This window comes from Cetorhinus maximus, chromosome 1 (assembly GCF_964194155.1).
Source record: "Cetorhinus maximus chromosome 1, sCetMax3.hap1.1, whole genome shotgun sequence".
Lineage (NCBI taxonomy): Eukaryota > Metazoa > Chordata > Chondrichthyes > Lamniformes > Cetorhinidae > Cetorhinus > Cetorhinus maximus.
Window position 1 is genome coordinate 101,981,812 of NC_135879.1, and position 18,437 is coordinate 102,000,248.

The window sequence follows — 18,437 nt, forward strand, 5'->3', positions numbered from 1 at the left end:
TACTTCCCGGGACACCACGATAATGTCTCTGACTCTGAGTTCAGTGTTGGACACTTGTGCTAGATGCGTGATACTTACCCCAGTATTATCCTGCCGTTTAATTTCTGATGTAACTCAGTGATTAATAGCATAACCGAACCCATCACCCCGCCCCACACCCCAACTGTGCCTCTGATCTGACTACCCACTCTTCCGACCCAACTATTGACCACTGTGACCCCTCCTCTACCCCACCCCCTCACCCACAACCTGATTATCCACCACCCTGGACCCGACTATCCATCCTTCTTGACTGAACTACTCACCTTCATCATCAAAGACCCACCCACCCACTCACCCACTCATTCACCTACCCAGTCACTCACCCACTCACACACTTACTCACCAATCACCCACCCTCCACTCACCCACTCACTCACCGACCCACCCACTTAATCACCCATGCGCCCACTCACTCAGCACCCACTCACTCATTCACCACTCATTCACTCAGTAACTTCACGGAAACCCTTAAGACCTTTAAAAACGTCACAGAAAACAGCAGCTGGTGTTGTAAAAAGGAGGCTCGTCCTCTGCGCTGCTCCTCTTTGCTATTACTCTCTGTGCATGGCTGCACTGAAGCATCACTGATGCAGCCAGGATAGGAAAACCTGGCTGCAAGGACGTAAAAAGATCTTGTCACAATTATCTTCACAGTCAGCAACGATTGCTCTCAGCATCGCCGCTGACTGGAAGATCTGGACCTTTATTTTGTTGTCAGTTTTCCTTTGTCTCTCTTTTCTCATTATCTTAATCCATTCTTTCTTCCCCTCTGTTTATTCTTTGTATCTGTAACTTGACACTGAATTCACCGACTCTCATTCACCCACCTACTGAGGCAGCGCACTGCTAATTTCAGAATCCTTCATTCTGATTGGTAATGGAGAAGCCTTCCTCACTCAGGTCCCCGATGGTGTTGCCCTCACTGCGCTGTTATCAGTGTGCATTTTTAGCACTCCTGCTCCACCTGGCTCCACAGGAACCTTTTTATTAAGAATGCTACTTTTTTTTCATTGGTGGCTGCAGGAGCAGACCAATTTCATCTGCCTGGAATGCCTAACAAAATGTAGCAGTCAGTCCAATGCCAACGTAGATGGGGCATAGGTTGTCCGCTGGCTAAATTGGTATGCTTTGCACCTGTTTTAGACCTGAGAAACAGGCACAATGCTTACCAACTTCTACCATCAACTGCAAAACACCTTACAATAAAAAACAGACTAGAGGCAAAATATTTACTTGTACCTTGGTGGTAGCACACTTTTAGAAATGGTTTTAAACAGCAATGAACGTTGCTGTCTCATGGGTGGCATAACGTCAGGTGGACTTCGAAAATCAGTACCTAAAGAAGAACATTTTAAAGTAAGAGACATCTTAGGAATTGTGACTAGTACATCCTCAATTTGTTCACAAATGTCTGTGTTTATTTTTTTATTTAGTAGTGTTCCAAATTACTTTGCATGTTGTGTGACATGAGGTAAAGGACCAATGCACTATACATTGATTTTTATTTTTTTGATTTTCATTTTCAAATTAATTTGTCTCCTCCTGATTCATGTACCATTCTTCAGCTAAAAAAATGGGCAGCTGGCAGACTGCACCCATTTCTATGTACATCTTGTTCTGTGGCCAGCTACTAGTATTAAACTGAGTGTGGCACAATACGACTTATCTTCAAAGTCTGCTTTCTTCTTGTTTGGAGGGTTCCTTGTCTTTATTCTCCAATTTAATTTGGCATCTTGACATTGAACAGGAAGTAGCCATTTCTGGAATAACAATCTGTAAACTCACACCCCAACATTTGTTGCCCAGCCTATCTCTTATACAACTTTGCAACAATTTTACATCTCTCCCACTCCCCTGTCTGCCACAGTCATCAATCACATCATTAATGTGGGAATATTGAGAATGGATGGCCATAGGCTAAGTGGCTAAGGGCAGCATTTTCCCCCTGTCGGGGGGGGAAATGTGGGAGTGGGTGGGGGCAGGCGGCCATCCGATTGGAGCCCCTGGCGGGGGGGGGGGCACCGCCATTTTACGCGGGCAGGCCAATTAAGGCCCGCGCAGTGTGACGTCCACCAGGAAGTGCTATGCTCTCCCTGTGCGGGCAAGGGGGGGGATTCCCTCAGCTGGCATGCGCGTGAAACAGCGCACAGATCTCCCTGAGGCAAAGTGCTGCCTCAGGGAGACCGGCTTCGATTGAAAACTTTGAATAAAGGTGATAAAAACATTTCCCTGCCATGTCCCCTCATGTGACACTGTCACACGAGTTGGGACATGTCCATAACTTTTATTGAAACATTTCATAAAAATTTAAATACCCTCATGAAACCTCATCCCGCCTCTGGATGAGGTTTCATGTTTTCTCTGAAGCTAACCTTAAGGTTGGACAGGCAGGTTCATTAATCATCTTAATTCGTTTTTTAATGGCCTTAATAGGCTGTTGACAGTTCTGAGAATCTAAATGACGCAGGGTGACGTTGGGACACACGCCCGATGTATCCTCGCGTCATTTTACCCATCGGCGAATGGGCCCTGCCGCCACTCGCCGACCAGGAGATGCTGCTCTAAGGCCAATCCTGCCCTCACTCAATAGGCACAGTAATTCTTTGCAAAGTTGGTATGTTTTTCAGTTCTCTGGGAGGCCACTAGATGGAGCAATTTACAACACTTTCTCTGTTTCCTAACTAAAATTAACAAAAAAACTAATTTTAGGTGCGGCGTGGTGAATAAGGGAGCATTTTTTAACTTTTGTATGTTCCCATACATGGGGAAATAAAGCTCACGCAGTAACATGCTTTCACCCATCACTATGCAGTACGTAGCTGCATTAGAGTTCACCCTAGGTCCATTAAACCTTGGAGATTACAAACAAGGGGTGAATCTTTGCTGCTGATGAGCTGCTATTCAGCTGATATACAGATGTATACATTACATATGTTTCTGAAATAAATGGTGCATTGAACTAGTTAAAACAACATGTAGCTTCTCAATGAAACTAATGGGGAAGAATTTCGCCCTTGGCGGGGGCGGTCAGGAAGCTGACCGCCACCCGTGATCGGCACCGCACCTGGTGGGCCAATTAAGGCCTGCTCAGCGTGAAACACGAGCAGCAGCGCTCAGCGTTCAGCGCTGCCTGTGCAGGGGGTCGGGGAGGAGGGCGAGTCGGCCAAGCATGAACTTTGTGCATGTGCGCGAGTACGCGCTTTATAATCTCCACGGGCACAGAGCTGCCTCAGGGAGATGAAGCGTTGTTAAAAAAAGAAAATAAAGAAAATAAACATTTAATGAAACTCTGTCACATCAGCAGGGACCTGTTATTAATTCGATTTTAAAACTTTTATTTTATTTTTATTTGCTTTTGGAAACCTCACCCAGCCCATTGATGAGGTTTCCAAAAAAATGCAAAGGCTGCTTGGCCTTTTTGCCTGCCCGCCAACCATTAGGTTGGACGGGCAGCGAAAAATTTCAGTTAATTGATTATTAAATGGCCTTAACAGGTCTTTTAATTGTCAGCGGGCACACTGCCGACTCCGGCTCGTGCCTGCTGACCGAACTATCGCTCGATCGCGCGTTGACGCCGGCGCACTTGGCCGATGTCAACGTATGTCATTTCACGCTCGAGCGGGTTGGGCGCACACCTGCCTGCCGAGCAAAAATTTCCGCCCATGATGTTTATTACACCGTGGATGCTGTATTTGAGTATTACTGATACTACATTATACGTTGTTTTTGGAGTTTAGGCAAAACCACTATGAACATAGACACCCATCAATTCATTGCGTTTTTAACACTAAACACCTTGCTTGTGCCTAGAAAATTCTAATATGATTTGGCACAGTCAACACACTTTTATGAAAAGTAAATCATGTTTGAGAGTTTTTTTTTTAAAGAGTTTTTTAAGGTTGTAACTAGTAGTGTGGATAAAGGGGAACCACAATGTAGCATATTTGAATTTTCAAAAAGCATTTGATAAAGTACCACACGAAAGATTGTTGCACATGCTAAGGGCTCATTTTAAAAGCAAAGTACCGTGGTTGCTGGAAATCTGAATTAACAACAGAAAACACTATAAATACTCAGGAGGTCAGGCAGCAATTGTGGAGAGAGAAACAGAGTTAATGGCCGGAATTTTATGGCCCCATTGCAGTGGAGAGGGGGCCGTAAAACGCGGCGAGCCATTCTAAACTCCACTGACTTTGGTAGGACCGTAAAATCCCACTGGCATAAAATTCTGCCCAATGTTTCAGGTTGAAGACCTTTTATCAGAACCTAAACTTTAACTCTGTTTCTCTCTTCACTGATGCTGTGAGACCTACTGAGTGTTTCCAGCATTTTCTGTTTCTTTTTATGAGGGCTCATGGGGTTGGGGATAATGTATGAGCATGGATTGAAGAATGGTTAAAGGATAGAAAACTGAGAGTAGGAATAAAAGGGTCATTTTTATGTTGGCAAGCTGTTACTATTAAATTACTGCCGGGGCTTCAGCTATTTAGAATCTATATCAATGGCTTCGATGAAAGGACTGAGAGTAATAATCTAGGTTTGTCAATGATTCAAAGCTAGGTGGGAATGTGAGCTGTGAGGAGAACGCAAAGCATTTGAAGAGTGATATAAATAGCTTGAGTGGGCAAGACAGTGGCAGATGGACTGAAATGTGAAGAATTGAGAGGTTATTTATTTTGGTAGTAAGAATGGAAAAAACTAATCAGGAAGAAATTTATTCACATAGCACCATTAATATACAGAATTAAGTCAAGGCTCGAACTTTTACCTCATTGGGCGGGTGCACACCCGACCTGAATGATGACGCTTGCCTAATGTCATCACGCGGTTGTGCAATATTTCAATTGGCAGGTGCACCCGCCGACAATTAGAAGGCCTATTAAGGTCATTAAAGTTATAATTGAAAGGCCAAGCGGTCTTCGCATTTTTTTAGGAAACCTCATCTACGGGCAGATGATGACTCTGTCACATGAGCAGGGACATTTTAAAAATGAGTTTTTAAAGTTTTTATTTAAAAAAAAAATCAATGGTCAAAACCTCATCCCGCCTATGGATGAGGTTTCACAAAAAATGCAAAGGCCGCTTGGCCTATTCGCCCGCCAGCCAACTGTAAGGTTGGACGGGCAGCAAAAAATTCAATTCAATTAATTGATTAAGGGCCCTAATTGACCTCCGAATTGTCGGCAGGCGTGCTGCCACCTCTTGTGCGCACCTACCGACCGAAATATCGAGTAAGTGCGTGATGACGTCGGGACGCTCACTGATGTCATCGCGCACTATTTTTTTACTGATCAGGTTGGGCACGTGCCTGGCCGACGAGGGAAAAATTCTGCCGATGGAGTACTGTGTACTCTGTACCTAAGGAAGGATATACTTACCTTGGAGAGAGGGCAGAACCTCAGAATAAGGGGGTGGCCATTTCAAACTGAGATGATGAGAAATTTCTTCACTTAGAAGTTTGTGAATCTTTTGAATTCTCAGTTGTTAAGTATGTTCAAGGATTAGATCAGTAGAATTTTGGCCTCTAAAGGAATTGGGAAATATGGGGATCAGATAGGAGCTCAGGTTGAGGATCAGCCATGGGGGAGGATTTTTCCCTCATTGGGCGGGCTCACTGGGGGGCTGGCAGGGGCGGTTGGGAAGCTGACCACCGCCTGCGATCGGGGCCAGAGTGCGATTTCACACTGGCGGGCCAATTATGGCCTGCCCAGTGTGAAATGTGAGCGGCAGCGCTCAGCACTGCCTGTGTTGTGGGGGGGAGGAGGGCGAATGTGAATGTCACACTTGCGCGCTGGTGCACACTGGAAAAGCTCCCTGAACATTTTTCAAAATAAAAAATAAAGATTTCTAAAATGTTATAAAACATGTCCCCTCATGGGACTCTGTCACATCAGCAAGGACATGTTATAGATGAAATTTAAATATTTTAATTTTATTTTTATTTGCTGTTGGAAACCTCATCCCGCCCATGGATGAGGTTTCATAAAAAATGCAAAGGCTGCTTAGCCTTTTCACCTGCCCGCCAACCGTAAGGTTGGATGGGCAGCGAAAAATTCCCTTCAATTATCTTTCTAATGGTCTTAATAGGCCTTTTAATTGTCAATGGACGCGCTGCCGTCTCTGGCGCACGCTCACCGGCCAGAATATCGCACGATCGCGCGATGATGTTGGGACGCTCGCCCGATGTCATCGCGCGTCATTTTATGCTCGGTCGGGTCGGAGGCGCGCCCACCTGGCAAACTAAAAATTCTCCCAATGATCTTGATAAATGGCTCAGCAGGTTCGAGGGGCCATATGGTCTACTTCTGCTCCTATTTATTGTGTCCTTAAGTTCTATTCATTTTGAATCTAGCAGTCCCATTTTTTTTTACAATGAATGGCCAGAAAATCACATGCTGGGTTCCTAAGATTTTCCTGTAAGATTGGATTATTGAATCTCTTGTTCCCTAGGCAGGTATTCATCAGCTTGTGGTTTGGAAGAAATTTAAATCTAAATTGAAACCTTCATGAAATATCCTTTGTGTATCAGTCCATACAATTTAATTTAACTTCTTCAACACATATCAAAAAAATATAATTTAAAAACTCTTATCTTTAATAATCGTATTGTGTAGTGGGCAGATCTTTTATGTTATTATAAAATGGTGTACGTTTCTGATTTTTTAGAAAATAAAATATTTTGGCAAATGCATTGCATACATTTTCCAACACTGAAGTGTTATTTTTCTTTGTAATGTACCTACCATTCCTTGGTATGAGTGTCTGTTGGGGAAGAAAACAAGAGACAATAATATTGGAGTGCAAGCATTCAGTTAATAAAATTCAAAACCATTACTTTCATTTAAGTGAAAATATTAAAAGAAAGAATCTGCAAATGCTTTTATTAAGTTCAAACAGCAAATCTACAGTTCAGAAGCTGAAGAAAACAAACAGTGCTGTTTTACTGGCAAAGTTTGCAAAAATGTAAGGGAATGAAAAAGATCTACAAATAATATACCAACCTCATTTTGTTTGTTCTTACATAATCTGAAAGGAAAATAAAAGTTAACTGATATGTCGAATGATCATATTTACTACAGAGGACCTGTAGCCTTTGGTTTCAAGTCATAAAACCAGCTAGCTACCTTGGTTGAGTATTTGATTTAACTCACCCAATGTTATTTTCAGGCTGGGTTATTGATGGCTTGTTTATGGAATGCGGGAGGTTGTCAAGTCCTGAGAAAATATGTGTATGGCTTCTTTCCAGATGAAGTTGTTGGAATTCTTTGGGTATACTTTTAGGAGGTCTAAAATTGCACAAAACAATTTGCCGATAAAATTACAAATGGTGATAGATGTTTTATCATAACTGGTAACTTGTAAACTGAATATGATATTGAAAGGAAATGTTGAAGAAACATTCAAATTGGTGATAATAACAAACTGCTTTTGTTTTCAGCATCTCTAGAACACTTCAATGGAAATCAAAGCATAATACTCTTTCCCACACGATATTGTTTCAAAATTGGTGATCCATATTACAGAGCTTCTATCTTAACAAATCATACTTCGAAGTCAGGTTAAAAAATCTAAAAATGAGCACGTAATTTCTGTCCAGTGAATAACTCAGCCCATATAGTGGAAAAGATAAGCGGCATTGTCAATAAGTCCAACCATATACAGCAAATTTTTGATCTATGGTGCCGGATCTTAAACACCTTTGAGGAAGTTTTGAACATATGGATAATCCTCTCATTTTCCTCAATTAAATTCTGTTTGCCTCAATGGAGAAATAATATGAAGCAGACCTTTCTTGATGAAACATTGAGAACAACTGAATTACTTAAAAGTTGGCCCCTTATCAGAGACCAGATCTGCAGGAAATCCATATTGGGCAATCAAATACTGTAACATATCAATTGTCGCTGTTCAATGTGTTGTTGAAGTCCGGACAACATTGAACCATTTAGAATGAGAATCCAAAATTGACATGAATTTGCTGCCATAGTTTGTCCAGTACTAGTTTCTGCTGGGTTTACAGTAAGATGACCTGTCAGGCTCGATACTCATGAACAGTATCTTCCATGTTGCTACCTAGGAAAGGCTACACACGTGCATTCCAGTTGATCCTATAATTCTAACTATACCAGGAAGACCGGCTTGCAAATCCTGGATCAGAGCATTTTGGAATTGAGGTGGAAGAACAAAACCAGGAATTCAGCTTCTGTTCAATTGATAATTCATCTTATGTAATTGTAGTTTGGTGGAAAAAGCTCCATCATGAGAAAAACCATTCACCACAAAGCATTTAACACAGGATAGTGCAGGGCCAAGTGTTGGAGCATGTGTCTGTCATTGATCATAATTGGAAATGAGTTCAGCTGCTTGGTAAAAAAATTGTGAGGGTCAAATCTTCATCAATACATGAAATTGATGCATGTCGGTGGGACATAAAATCTACACTGGCATTTAATTTCGGTGGTTTAAATTTGATATCATGCTTAGAAACTGATAATTGTATAGTCTGTTTTTGAATTCTAAAACAGGTAATTTTGAAGCTAAAACAGGTATTCGATAGTTCCAAGAGAATATGGCAGTTAAACACTTATGATCAGTATACAGAGCAAACAATGCCTGATAAGGTATGTATAAAATATTTTCACTAAACTATAATTGCAAGTGTTTCCCGTCTGATCAGTGACTGATTGGTCTTGGAAGAGGTTACGGTATGGGAGGTGGATGCTATCAGTTGTTTTGAGCTGGTCAATCTCCTATACCCAAGTGAGATGCATCAACGGATAAAGTCAGTAGCAAATTAAGGTCACATTGTCCCAATAGTTCTGCATGTGCTATTGAAGTCTTACAGGGGGAGTCTATTCAATGGATATGTGACCGTCAACATGCTTGGAGCAAAGTTCTGGTAATAATTGACTGAACCCAGAATGACTGCATTTTGTTTGTCGTAGCAGGAGAGAGGGCATTGCTTCAACCTTCTTCTTTGCTGATTGAATACCAAGCTTGTTAACAATAAAAGGAAAAAAAAGCTAGGGAGCATTGTAGCAGTGAGCAATTGAACTATTCTACTCAAAGATCACATTCATGTAAATGCTCGAAAACTGCTTTGAGCTTTTGCAGATGTTCCTACTCTGATCTTCCAGTAACTAGGAGATGATCCAAGATTCACTGGGTTCCTTGGAGATTCATTCAAATTGTCTCCATGGCTTTTGGAAATATGTGTGGTGCAGATGCACAACCAAAATTCAACCTTGTAACAATGAAGTCTTTGATTGTGTACTGTTTACTGCACATTTTACTGTTTACATACAATTTACTGTTGTCAAATTTGGACTTTCTTCAGGAAACTTTAATTGAAAGTAAGCCTGGGAAAAAATATTTTTGAAGCAACCCAATTTAGAAAATTGTTGGCTGCTACTGAGATTGGCAAACTCTTCAGCCCTGGGCGGAGAATTTTCATCAACATCCAAATTAGGTTTCACATTTATTCTGTAGACACTATAAATTCTTGTGTCACCATCAGATTTTACTACAGGTGAAGTTGGGCTTGTTATGGTCATTTTCTAAAAGTATGCCCTCATGTAATCTAATTCAATAACAATAATTTGCACTCATAGAGCATTTTTAACATGTAAAACATCCCAAAATGCTTCACATGTGTTATCAGACAAACGTTGACACTGTACTGTACACTCGAAGAGATATAGGGCCAGGAGACAAAAAGCTTCGATTAGGAGGTAGGTTTTAAGAAGCATCATAAAGGGGAAGAGAGGAATGGAAAGGTTTAGGGAAGATGACATTTCAGAGCTTAGGGCCGGCACAGCTGAAGGGTCAGTCTCCATTATTGGCACACAAAAGGCCAGAAATGGAGGAATGACTAGTTCTTGGAGAGTTTTAGAGTTGGAGGAGATTACAGAGATCGGGATCAGGAGCAAGCCCATGGAAGAGTTTGGACACGAGAATGAGAATTTTACATTCAGGGCACTGCTGGAGCCAGAGCCAATGTAGGTCAGTGAGTGCAGGTGGTGGGTGAATGGGACTTGGTGCAAATTAGGATATGGGCAACAGAGTTTTGGATGAGCTCAGGTTTTCGGGAGGGTGCAAGGCAGGAAGCCAGCTGGGAGAGCATTAGAATGATGGAGTCTGGAGGTAACAAAAGCATGATTGAGGATTTCAACACTTCTTTTGTTTCATCCAGTCCGTTGCATTATACATGGATATCCTTTACTGTACTGAATTTCTGATTGAACAGGGATGCATATTTTTTTGTGAGTATGTCCATGGGACTCAGAGTGGAATTTTGCTAATGGTCCAATTTAACTTTAGGCTACAAAACCAATCAATGAGGGATCTTTATTCTTAACAATATAATTATAGACAATTTTTTTGTCTGATTTTCATATCTTACTTGGACTTGATTTTTTTCAAGAATTGGCAAAGAGTGCCCAGAATAACTATTCAGTAAATTGTTGTTTTTTCTGGAGGGCAATTTCCTGAAGCTTTTCCTCATATACTTTTCATGAAGTAATAGTTACCACAGCCCTTGTGCCGAATTCAGATTCATATTTAATACTTTCCGTCCAGGCGGGGATAACAATATCATGGTGCCCCTTCCCTATAAGGGGATATACAGGAAAAGGCAGTTATGACACTTAATTTTCTTACACAAGCAGCAGCCTGGATGATGATTTCTTTTACCACAGCTCCAAAATGATTGAATGGCTCTTTTCACTTGGAGCTGTTGGTTCCTGTGACCTGTACCTGATACACTTGGCAGCAATCTACATTCCAAGTGTTATTTTGAGAGCTCTACCAGATGTGAGTCTGTCTTCTACCAATTTTCCTCTTTATGATGTTTCCTTCAAACCACAGACAAATTATTATACTGTTGTAAAATCCACCAAAGTTACATAATTCAGACAGTTTTCTCACTTCTGCCTCAAACTAGGAAACATTTTCATCATCCCTTTGCTTCCTCTACAATGTCCCACAGTAAAGATGGCTTCTGTCTCAGATGTACTTTGATCACTTGGCTAACTTCTCATGTGTTTAGTCCTTCCCATCCTTGAGACAAATAAGGTGCTGCATTTATGTAGATGTTATAGGTTCGCAGATTGTAAGAAAAACATTTCTCTTCTTGGACCTACTGCACGTTCACTTGTGCAGAATAAAAATTAAGTCTTCCTGCATATTCACTCCAGCTGGATCCTGATTCATACTTGTCAATTTTTATCACGCTGATAATATTTCAGTAGCACGGTAGATCACAACATAAGTAACAAAAATGTCCAATATTTGATCTTTTATAAAAGCAAAATACTGTGGATGCTGAAAATCTGAAATAAAACCAAAACATGCTGAAAATACTCAGCAGATCTCGCAGCAACTGTGGAGAGAGAAACAAAGGTACCATTTTGAGTCCACAACCTCTCATCAGAACCTTTTATCCATTTGCCTCTCTTATGTTCAAATGAACACTCAAATTGGTGGTAATCACTAATTACTTTTAGGGCAGAATTTTGCCCTTGGCAGGGGTGCTCGGTGAGGGCAGGGGGTGCGGTCAGGAAGCCAACTGCCCCCTGTGATTGGCACTGCACTTACATTTTACATGGGTGGGCCAATTAAGGCCCACCCAGTGTGGAACGTGAGCGGCAGCGCTCAGCGCTGCCTGTCCGGGCGGGGGGAGGAGTGCGAGCGGGCCTAGTGCGAACTTCGCCCATGCGCGCGAAAGAGCACTTCAATCTCCCTGAGGCATGGAGCTGCTTCAGGGAGATGAAGCGCAGTTTAAAAAGACTAATGCACAAAATAAAAATGTCATAAAACATGTCCCCTCATGTGACTCTGTCATGTTTTTAATTCAAGTGTTAAATTTTTATTTTATTTTAATTTGCTTTAGGAAACTTCATCCCACCCATGGATGAGGTTTCCTAAAAACTACAAAGGCTGCTTGGCCATTTTGCCTGCCTGCCAACCATTAGGTTGAACGGGCAGTGAAAAATTCAGGACAATTGTTAACTTAATGGCCTTAATATGTCTTTTAATTGTCGGTGGGCGTGCTGCCGGCATGCTCAGCCGGTGTCAATGTGCTTTATTTCACGCTCGGGCGTGTTGGGCGCTTGTCCAGCGAGAAATCCTGCCCTTAGTTCTGTACTCTCTAGAACGTTCTAATCTTGAATTATCCAGACTTGTATTTGTTTGTTTTAGTCAGAGTTCAGCGTTCAACTGGTACACATAGGCCTTGAGCAACCTCCAGCGGCTCCTTTAAGGCCCCAAAACTTCCAGAAATGTACTACTTATGGACCAGAAAGAGTAGGAGTTCTCCTCTAGGGTCCACCAAACAGCTCCCATTTGCTGCCATCCTACTCCCCTCCCCTGTATGATTGCCTAGGTTGCTTACCTGAGGGCTCAAAGCATAGCAGAATCGGTAAGCCTGACTGTTAAAGTTAAAATCTGCGCAGATTGTTTGCAGCTCTACTAACTGCGTATGCTTTGCACCAATTTACAGCTGAGAAACGGACACCACGTACATCAATTCCTAACATTGAGTCCGGATGGCCCACAGGAAAGAAACTAGGTCAGTGTAATCACCTAACCTCCTTGGCTGGATTGAGTTAATGGTTATTAACATCTCAAATAGAAGTAGTGGGTGGAATTTAAAGTCTGCCCCGTGACAGGTTTGGTGGTGGGGGGCATTTAATCTGGTGGGAGGGTGGTGAGTAGGGATCCCACTGCCTTCCCACCTTCCCCTCGGTTAGGTCCGTGGTGGGAAGGCCTCAGAGTGCCTCTGTTGGTATTAACCCAGCAGGGGGCTTGCCACGCCAGGAGCATGACTATTAAACCCATGTGGGATTGTTTGTGAGCTCCTGTGGGGTCCATCGTTCAAAGGTACTCAGTGCCTGACCTTGGGACCAGGCATTGAAAAGGGTGGGGGTTGGGTCCCGCTGGGAGCCACCCTCCTGCTCCTGCTCCCAACCCACCTTCTCCGTAAAGCCACTCCAGCCATCACTCACCTGTGGCCTGGGATCCACCGACTATCCTAGGTCTTGGGTGGGTGTCATACCGGCACCTGCCACTGCCTCCCCAGTGCTGCTGCCATTCAATAGAGCTGTTGGCCTCAGATTGGTCGGCAGTTATTGGTGGGCTTGGCTTCCGCCCCCGGAGTCCTTGATCTTGGGGAAAGCCCACTGCTGCCCAGTTAAGTGCCTGAGTGGCATTTAATCAGGCAGGCTTTCCCTAACAGGTGACGAGGGGGTCCTGCCAGCTCTCTGAGGCGGTGGGCGAGACCCCTGTTGGTTCCATTAAATACCCCTCCCAGTATGTGGAAAACAACATTTCTTGTACTTTCAATACTTATCCTCCTTGCTCACCTTAGGGGATTTCAATCTCTTACGAGTTAAATCTGATATAATCGTAACATTTTCATAAATAATAAACCAAGATCGCTGAATTGTGAAACAGTCAGAAATTCTAAACTGTGACAGAAGTCAAACAAAAAAATTAAGATGATTTTTCAATATATTTTTCACCATGTAGTACTTGCAGTTCCAGGGAGAGAGGCCATGAGCATTGGCATTTTCATAGATTGGGGAACATCTAGCTACCAGTCAGAAAGCCTGGTGGAAATCTGCTGACTTGAGTTAACAGGGGAAGCAGCTTCCCTGAAGTATTGCTGTCAACAGGTCATTTGCAAAGGAATTTCTGCATCTTATCCTCAGTGATCCTTGTCTTAGCGCTCATTCCTTTGGCGGGGTGTACCTGTGCTGACTCTACAATAGAGCTTATCTGAATAGTGGAACATGGACACTCTGGGCTTAGGAAGCTGGTCCTCATCCTTACCCTATTTCATTGACAGGAATAGATTTAAGCTCTGCCCAAGTGAGGTTATCCCAAAAACCTCACCCCACATTTGGATATGTTTGCTCCCAGCTATTCCAATGGATTTTAGTGAAATTACAGCTGAGGAATTTCAGCCCCACTGCATGTAAAATGTAACTTGGCTTGATGCACTCTTTATTCCCAATGTCCCTTGTGGGATGAAGGAGCCAGGTTTTCAACCAGAAATCTGAAGGTTGACATAATCATCTTACAGATGTGACTATTCTGAGATAATGCTTTAGCGTCAAGCATTAGGAAGAGAATGCTTGTGGAGAGAGAAACAGAGAACGTTTCAGGTCTGTGGGCTTGCATCAGAATTGATGAAAGATCACAGACCTGAAACACTAACTCTGTTTCATTCTCTATAGATGCTGCCTGACCTGCTGAGTATTTCCAGCATTTGCTGTTTTTATTTCATATTTCCAGCACCTGCAGTATTTTGCTTTTGTGTAGGGGATGCCCAAAGGGTTAAGGAAGTATGTGACAGTAAGGTAAACTATGGATTTTCTTTCTCATTTAGCAGTGTTCTCTGCCATAAATCTCTGTACATGGTAGAATTCTGAACAAATATACCTGACTTGGCATTACCTGGGTGGCGGTCGTGCTGGCTGCTGTGGGAAATGAAAACAGTTGAGCTATTAGTAAGACAAGTTGCAATGTAACCAATATGAAATTATCCCATTATAGCTGTTTGGCATAAAAGGGTGCTCAAATTTTCAAAACAATTTAACTGCCTCGAGTTATAATTGTGCTTACAGCCAAACACCGGGGAGCAAAATGCAGTTCTGCCATAACATCAACAGGACTGTGCTAGAATAGCCAGAAATTAGGTAGGGCCAGCTGTAGCAGGTCACCAAACATGTGGGTCCTGCCTGGTGGTCCAGGCTGGGAACATGCTTCAGGACCTTAAAGATTTAAGGTTAACACATAAAATCTTGCAGCAACCAAATTGATGCTATTTAATCCTTTCTGGGGAGTGATGGTCCTGTCACAATTGTCCTCATCCGGCTGGTCAGTCTTCTCCTGCCGTTTTCAGCCTCAGGAAACAGGCAGATACAGATACATCTCTCCCGACATGAGCACCGACCACTGATAAGCTGCTAAAGGGACTTCCTTGACCCTGCAAATTTTAACAGGTTCACTGGCAGAGGTCCTGGGTGAAGGCATCCCAACACTTTCCCAAGATTCAGCTTGCCTCTTTCCCCTGGATTTTCAGTCCACAATTTTCTTCAAAAGCCTCCAGGATATTAAAGAAATATGAAATGACAATAGGTCATTAGCTTCATTAACACCGCTGCTTCCACAGAATCATTTGTAGTCCACCTGATTGTGAGCTTCATTGTACCCAGTTAATCGCCTGAAGAATATCCTCTTAAATAATCCCTGCTCCCCAAAGATAGGCAAACAAAGCTATACAAAAGGTTTTCTAATCTCGCAAGGAGCATAATAACTGTAGACTTGTACTCTACATTCTGTGCTCACAGTCAAAGTCAAATTATGTAGATATTTATATAATCTGTAGCTCTCACTATTTTAAAGAGAGATCGATAAAGGAAGGAAACAATCTCCTCTGAGAAAACGCCATAAGCCTCAATCTTGCTTCTCAACAAACATTATCCAGCTTCTTTTTAAAACTAACAATTGACTCCCTTCTCTAGCATATCTATATATCTGCTATTCTGCTGAGAAAAAAATATATTTCTCTAATCTATAACCTTGCTCGAAGCTTTTGAATTTTGCATTCATGCCCTCAAATCTAATGCTTATTGTCCAGCATAGTTTGTTTACTTCAGTCTTGCTTATATCTTGTGTAACAAACCTTAAAGTTACATAATTACCCAAGAAGCACAGTAAAACTGAAAGCCTGTAGCAGAAGATTGGATTCCTTCTGGAGTATTGTAAGTAATGAAAAGTTGATCGATTTATCAATCCCTAAATTCATGAAGTGGGAAAGCCTCATTAGATTGGCCAGGAAAAGCTGGATATCTGGAGATAGGAGCATTAGATAAAGAAACAGAAGGAATGAGAAGAGTGGAAGAACAAAATCCTAACTTGCATTTATAAAATTGGAGTATTTATAAAATTGGAAGCAATCTAAGATTATAGGAAACTAAAGCATGGAGGTTGTTGGAAAAGGAATTAAACAGCCGACACTTTGGATAGGGAGATGATAGCAGTAACAAGGGAGGTATAAGAGAAAGAGGATTTCCAAGTGATTCACAATTTCAGAGTTAGCCTAGTAATGTTTTTCAATACAGAAACACCTGGGGTAGGATTTTGCCCTTGGCAGGGGTGCTCGGCGGGGGTGGTTGGGAAGCTGACTACCGCCCCCAATTGGCATGGCAACGTGCTTTCACACTTGCGGGCCAATTAAGGCCTCCCAACGGGAAATGCGAGCGGCAGCACTGAAGCCGCGGATGAGGTTTCCAAAAAAATGCAAAGGCCACTTGGCCTTTTCGCCTGCCCGCCAACCGTCAGGTCCGAAAACTTCACATTAATTGATAACTTAAAAGCCTTAACAGGCTTTTTAATTGTCGGCAGGCATGCTGCTGGCTCTGGCGCGCGCTCGCCGACTGAACTATCGCACAACTGCGCGTTGATGTCGGCATGCTCGGCCGATGTCAACACGCGTCATTTCACTCTCGAGTGGGTCGGGCACGCGCCCGCCCGCCGAGCGAAAATTTCCGCCCCTTATATTTTAATGAATTATTATGTATTTTTTGCTGTTGTACATTTGGACATGATTTGGTGGACTCAGGAAAAGCATTTTTAACACAAAGAGGCAATTATGAAGGAATGAAGATTTGTAGACTGGTTAGCATTCACATAGAATTTACAGCACAGAAAGAGGCCATTCAGCCCAACTGCTCTGTGCCAGTATTTATGCTTTACCTGAGCCTCTTCCCACCCCACTTTATCTATCAACAAATCCTTCTCTATTACTTTAACCCTCATGTGCCTATTTAGCTTCCCCTTAATTAAACTAAAGGGAGCAATTCTAAAGCAGGTGCAGGAACAGATAAGCCTAAGGGACCATGTACAGAAAATGTTGAAGACGTCAGGGCAGGTTGAAAAAGTGCTTTAAAAAAACATACAGGATCTTGGGCATTATAAGTTGAGGCACAGAGTACAAAAGCAAGGAAGTCATGATGAAGCATCATGAAATACTGGGTTGGCCTCAACTGGAATACTGCATGCAATTCTGGGCATTACACTTTAGGAAGGATGTGAAAGCTGTTGAGAGGGTGTAGGAAAGATTTATGAGAATGGTTTCAGGGATAAGGGATTTTAATTACTTGGATAGATTGGAGAAGTTGGGGTTTTCCTCCTTAGAGAAGGGAAGTTTGAAAGAATATTTGATGGAGATGTTCCAAATTATGATGAGTCTAGATAGAGTAGATAGAGAGAAACTGTCTACGTTGGCAGAAGAGTGGAGAACCTGAGGGCACCAATTTAGAGTGATTGGCAAAAGAATGAAAGGCAACACGAGGAAAAACTTAATGCATTGAGTGGTTAGGATCTGAATTGCACTGCCTGATTGTGCGGTGGAGGCAGATTCAATCATGGCTTTTGGATAAGCACTTGAAGGAAAAATAAATTATCAGGGTTACATGGGAAGGGCAGAGGATTGGGACTAGCTAAATTGCTTGCAGGGAGTCAGCATGGGCTTGATGGGCTGATTGGCCTCCTTCTGTGCTGAAACCATTCTGAAATTCTATGAAATGCAGTTACGCTATTTGCCTCAATGGCAGCATTTGTTCACAAGCTCCACATTCTATCCTCTCTCTGAATAAAGAAGTGTCTTCTAAATTTGCTGTTGGATTTATTAGCGACTGTCTTATATTTATGACCTCTAGTTTTGGGCACCCCCATATGTGGAAAAATCCTCTCTACGCCTTCTCTATTAAACCCCTACATAATCTTAAAAACCTCTAGTAGCTCATTATTACCTCAATTAGCATCACAGTAAACTATGATTAGTTCAATCTGAAAATTAAGAAACCAATGAGAATGACAGGTTATGGTGAAAAAAGCAGACAGTTAACATTCAGGTTTCACAAGTGCAGCTAAAATGATTGGCAGTGACATTTGATCTAGGAGTCTGGATTATAAAGGAATGAGTGGGATGATACAAGTTGCCTTTTTTATGATCCAAGCCTTTGCTATATTTTTTTAGAAGTTCTAAAGATCAACAAGGCAACTAACTATTGAAGACAGCCAAAAGGAGAGTTAAAAGGACTGAGTTTGTGCTCCTCACCATCTGTCACTGAAACTGGGAAATTCATCCATAATAGGTGGCAAATTGTAGACAGCAATTTTCCAACATGTACAAAGTTGAAAAAATACTCCAAATATACAAGTTAAAAAAATACAAGATAGTATAAATGACCTAAATAAGGCACATAGTTCTTTTGATTGATGTAATATTCTTACCTTGTAATCAAGAATTGGACCTTTATCGGATAAATTGAAAGCAAGAATTAGTATCAGATAGAATCAGATTGTTGACTTGTATTTATTAACAT

At 42.1% G+C, this 18,437-nt stretch overlaps 1 protein-coding gene across 1 annotated transcript in view; it reads right to left on the bottom strand.

Annotated features, from left to right (window-relative positions):
* The window catches only part of clnk (cytokine dependent hematopoietic cell linker), a 143,215-nt gene that overhangs the window by 13,305 nt on the left and 111,473 nt on the right, over nt 1-18,437 (bottom strand). The window contains exons 9-14 of the mRNA XM_078551258.1: nt 18,346-18,365; nt 14,500-14,522; nt 7,194-7,328; nt 7,044-7,068; nt 6,786-6,804; nt 1,282-1,378 (exon numbers count right to left, since the gene is read on the bottom strand). Coding sequence (XP_078407384.1) covers nt 1,282-1,378; nt 6,786-6,804; nt 7,044-7,068; nt 7,194-7,328; nt 14,500-14,522; nt 18,346-18,365 — 319 coding nt within the window. The remainder of the gene's footprint in view (nt 1-1,281; nt 1,379-6,785; nt 6,805-7,043; nt 7,069-7,193; nt 7,329-14,499; nt 14,523-18,345; nt 18,366-18,437) is intronic.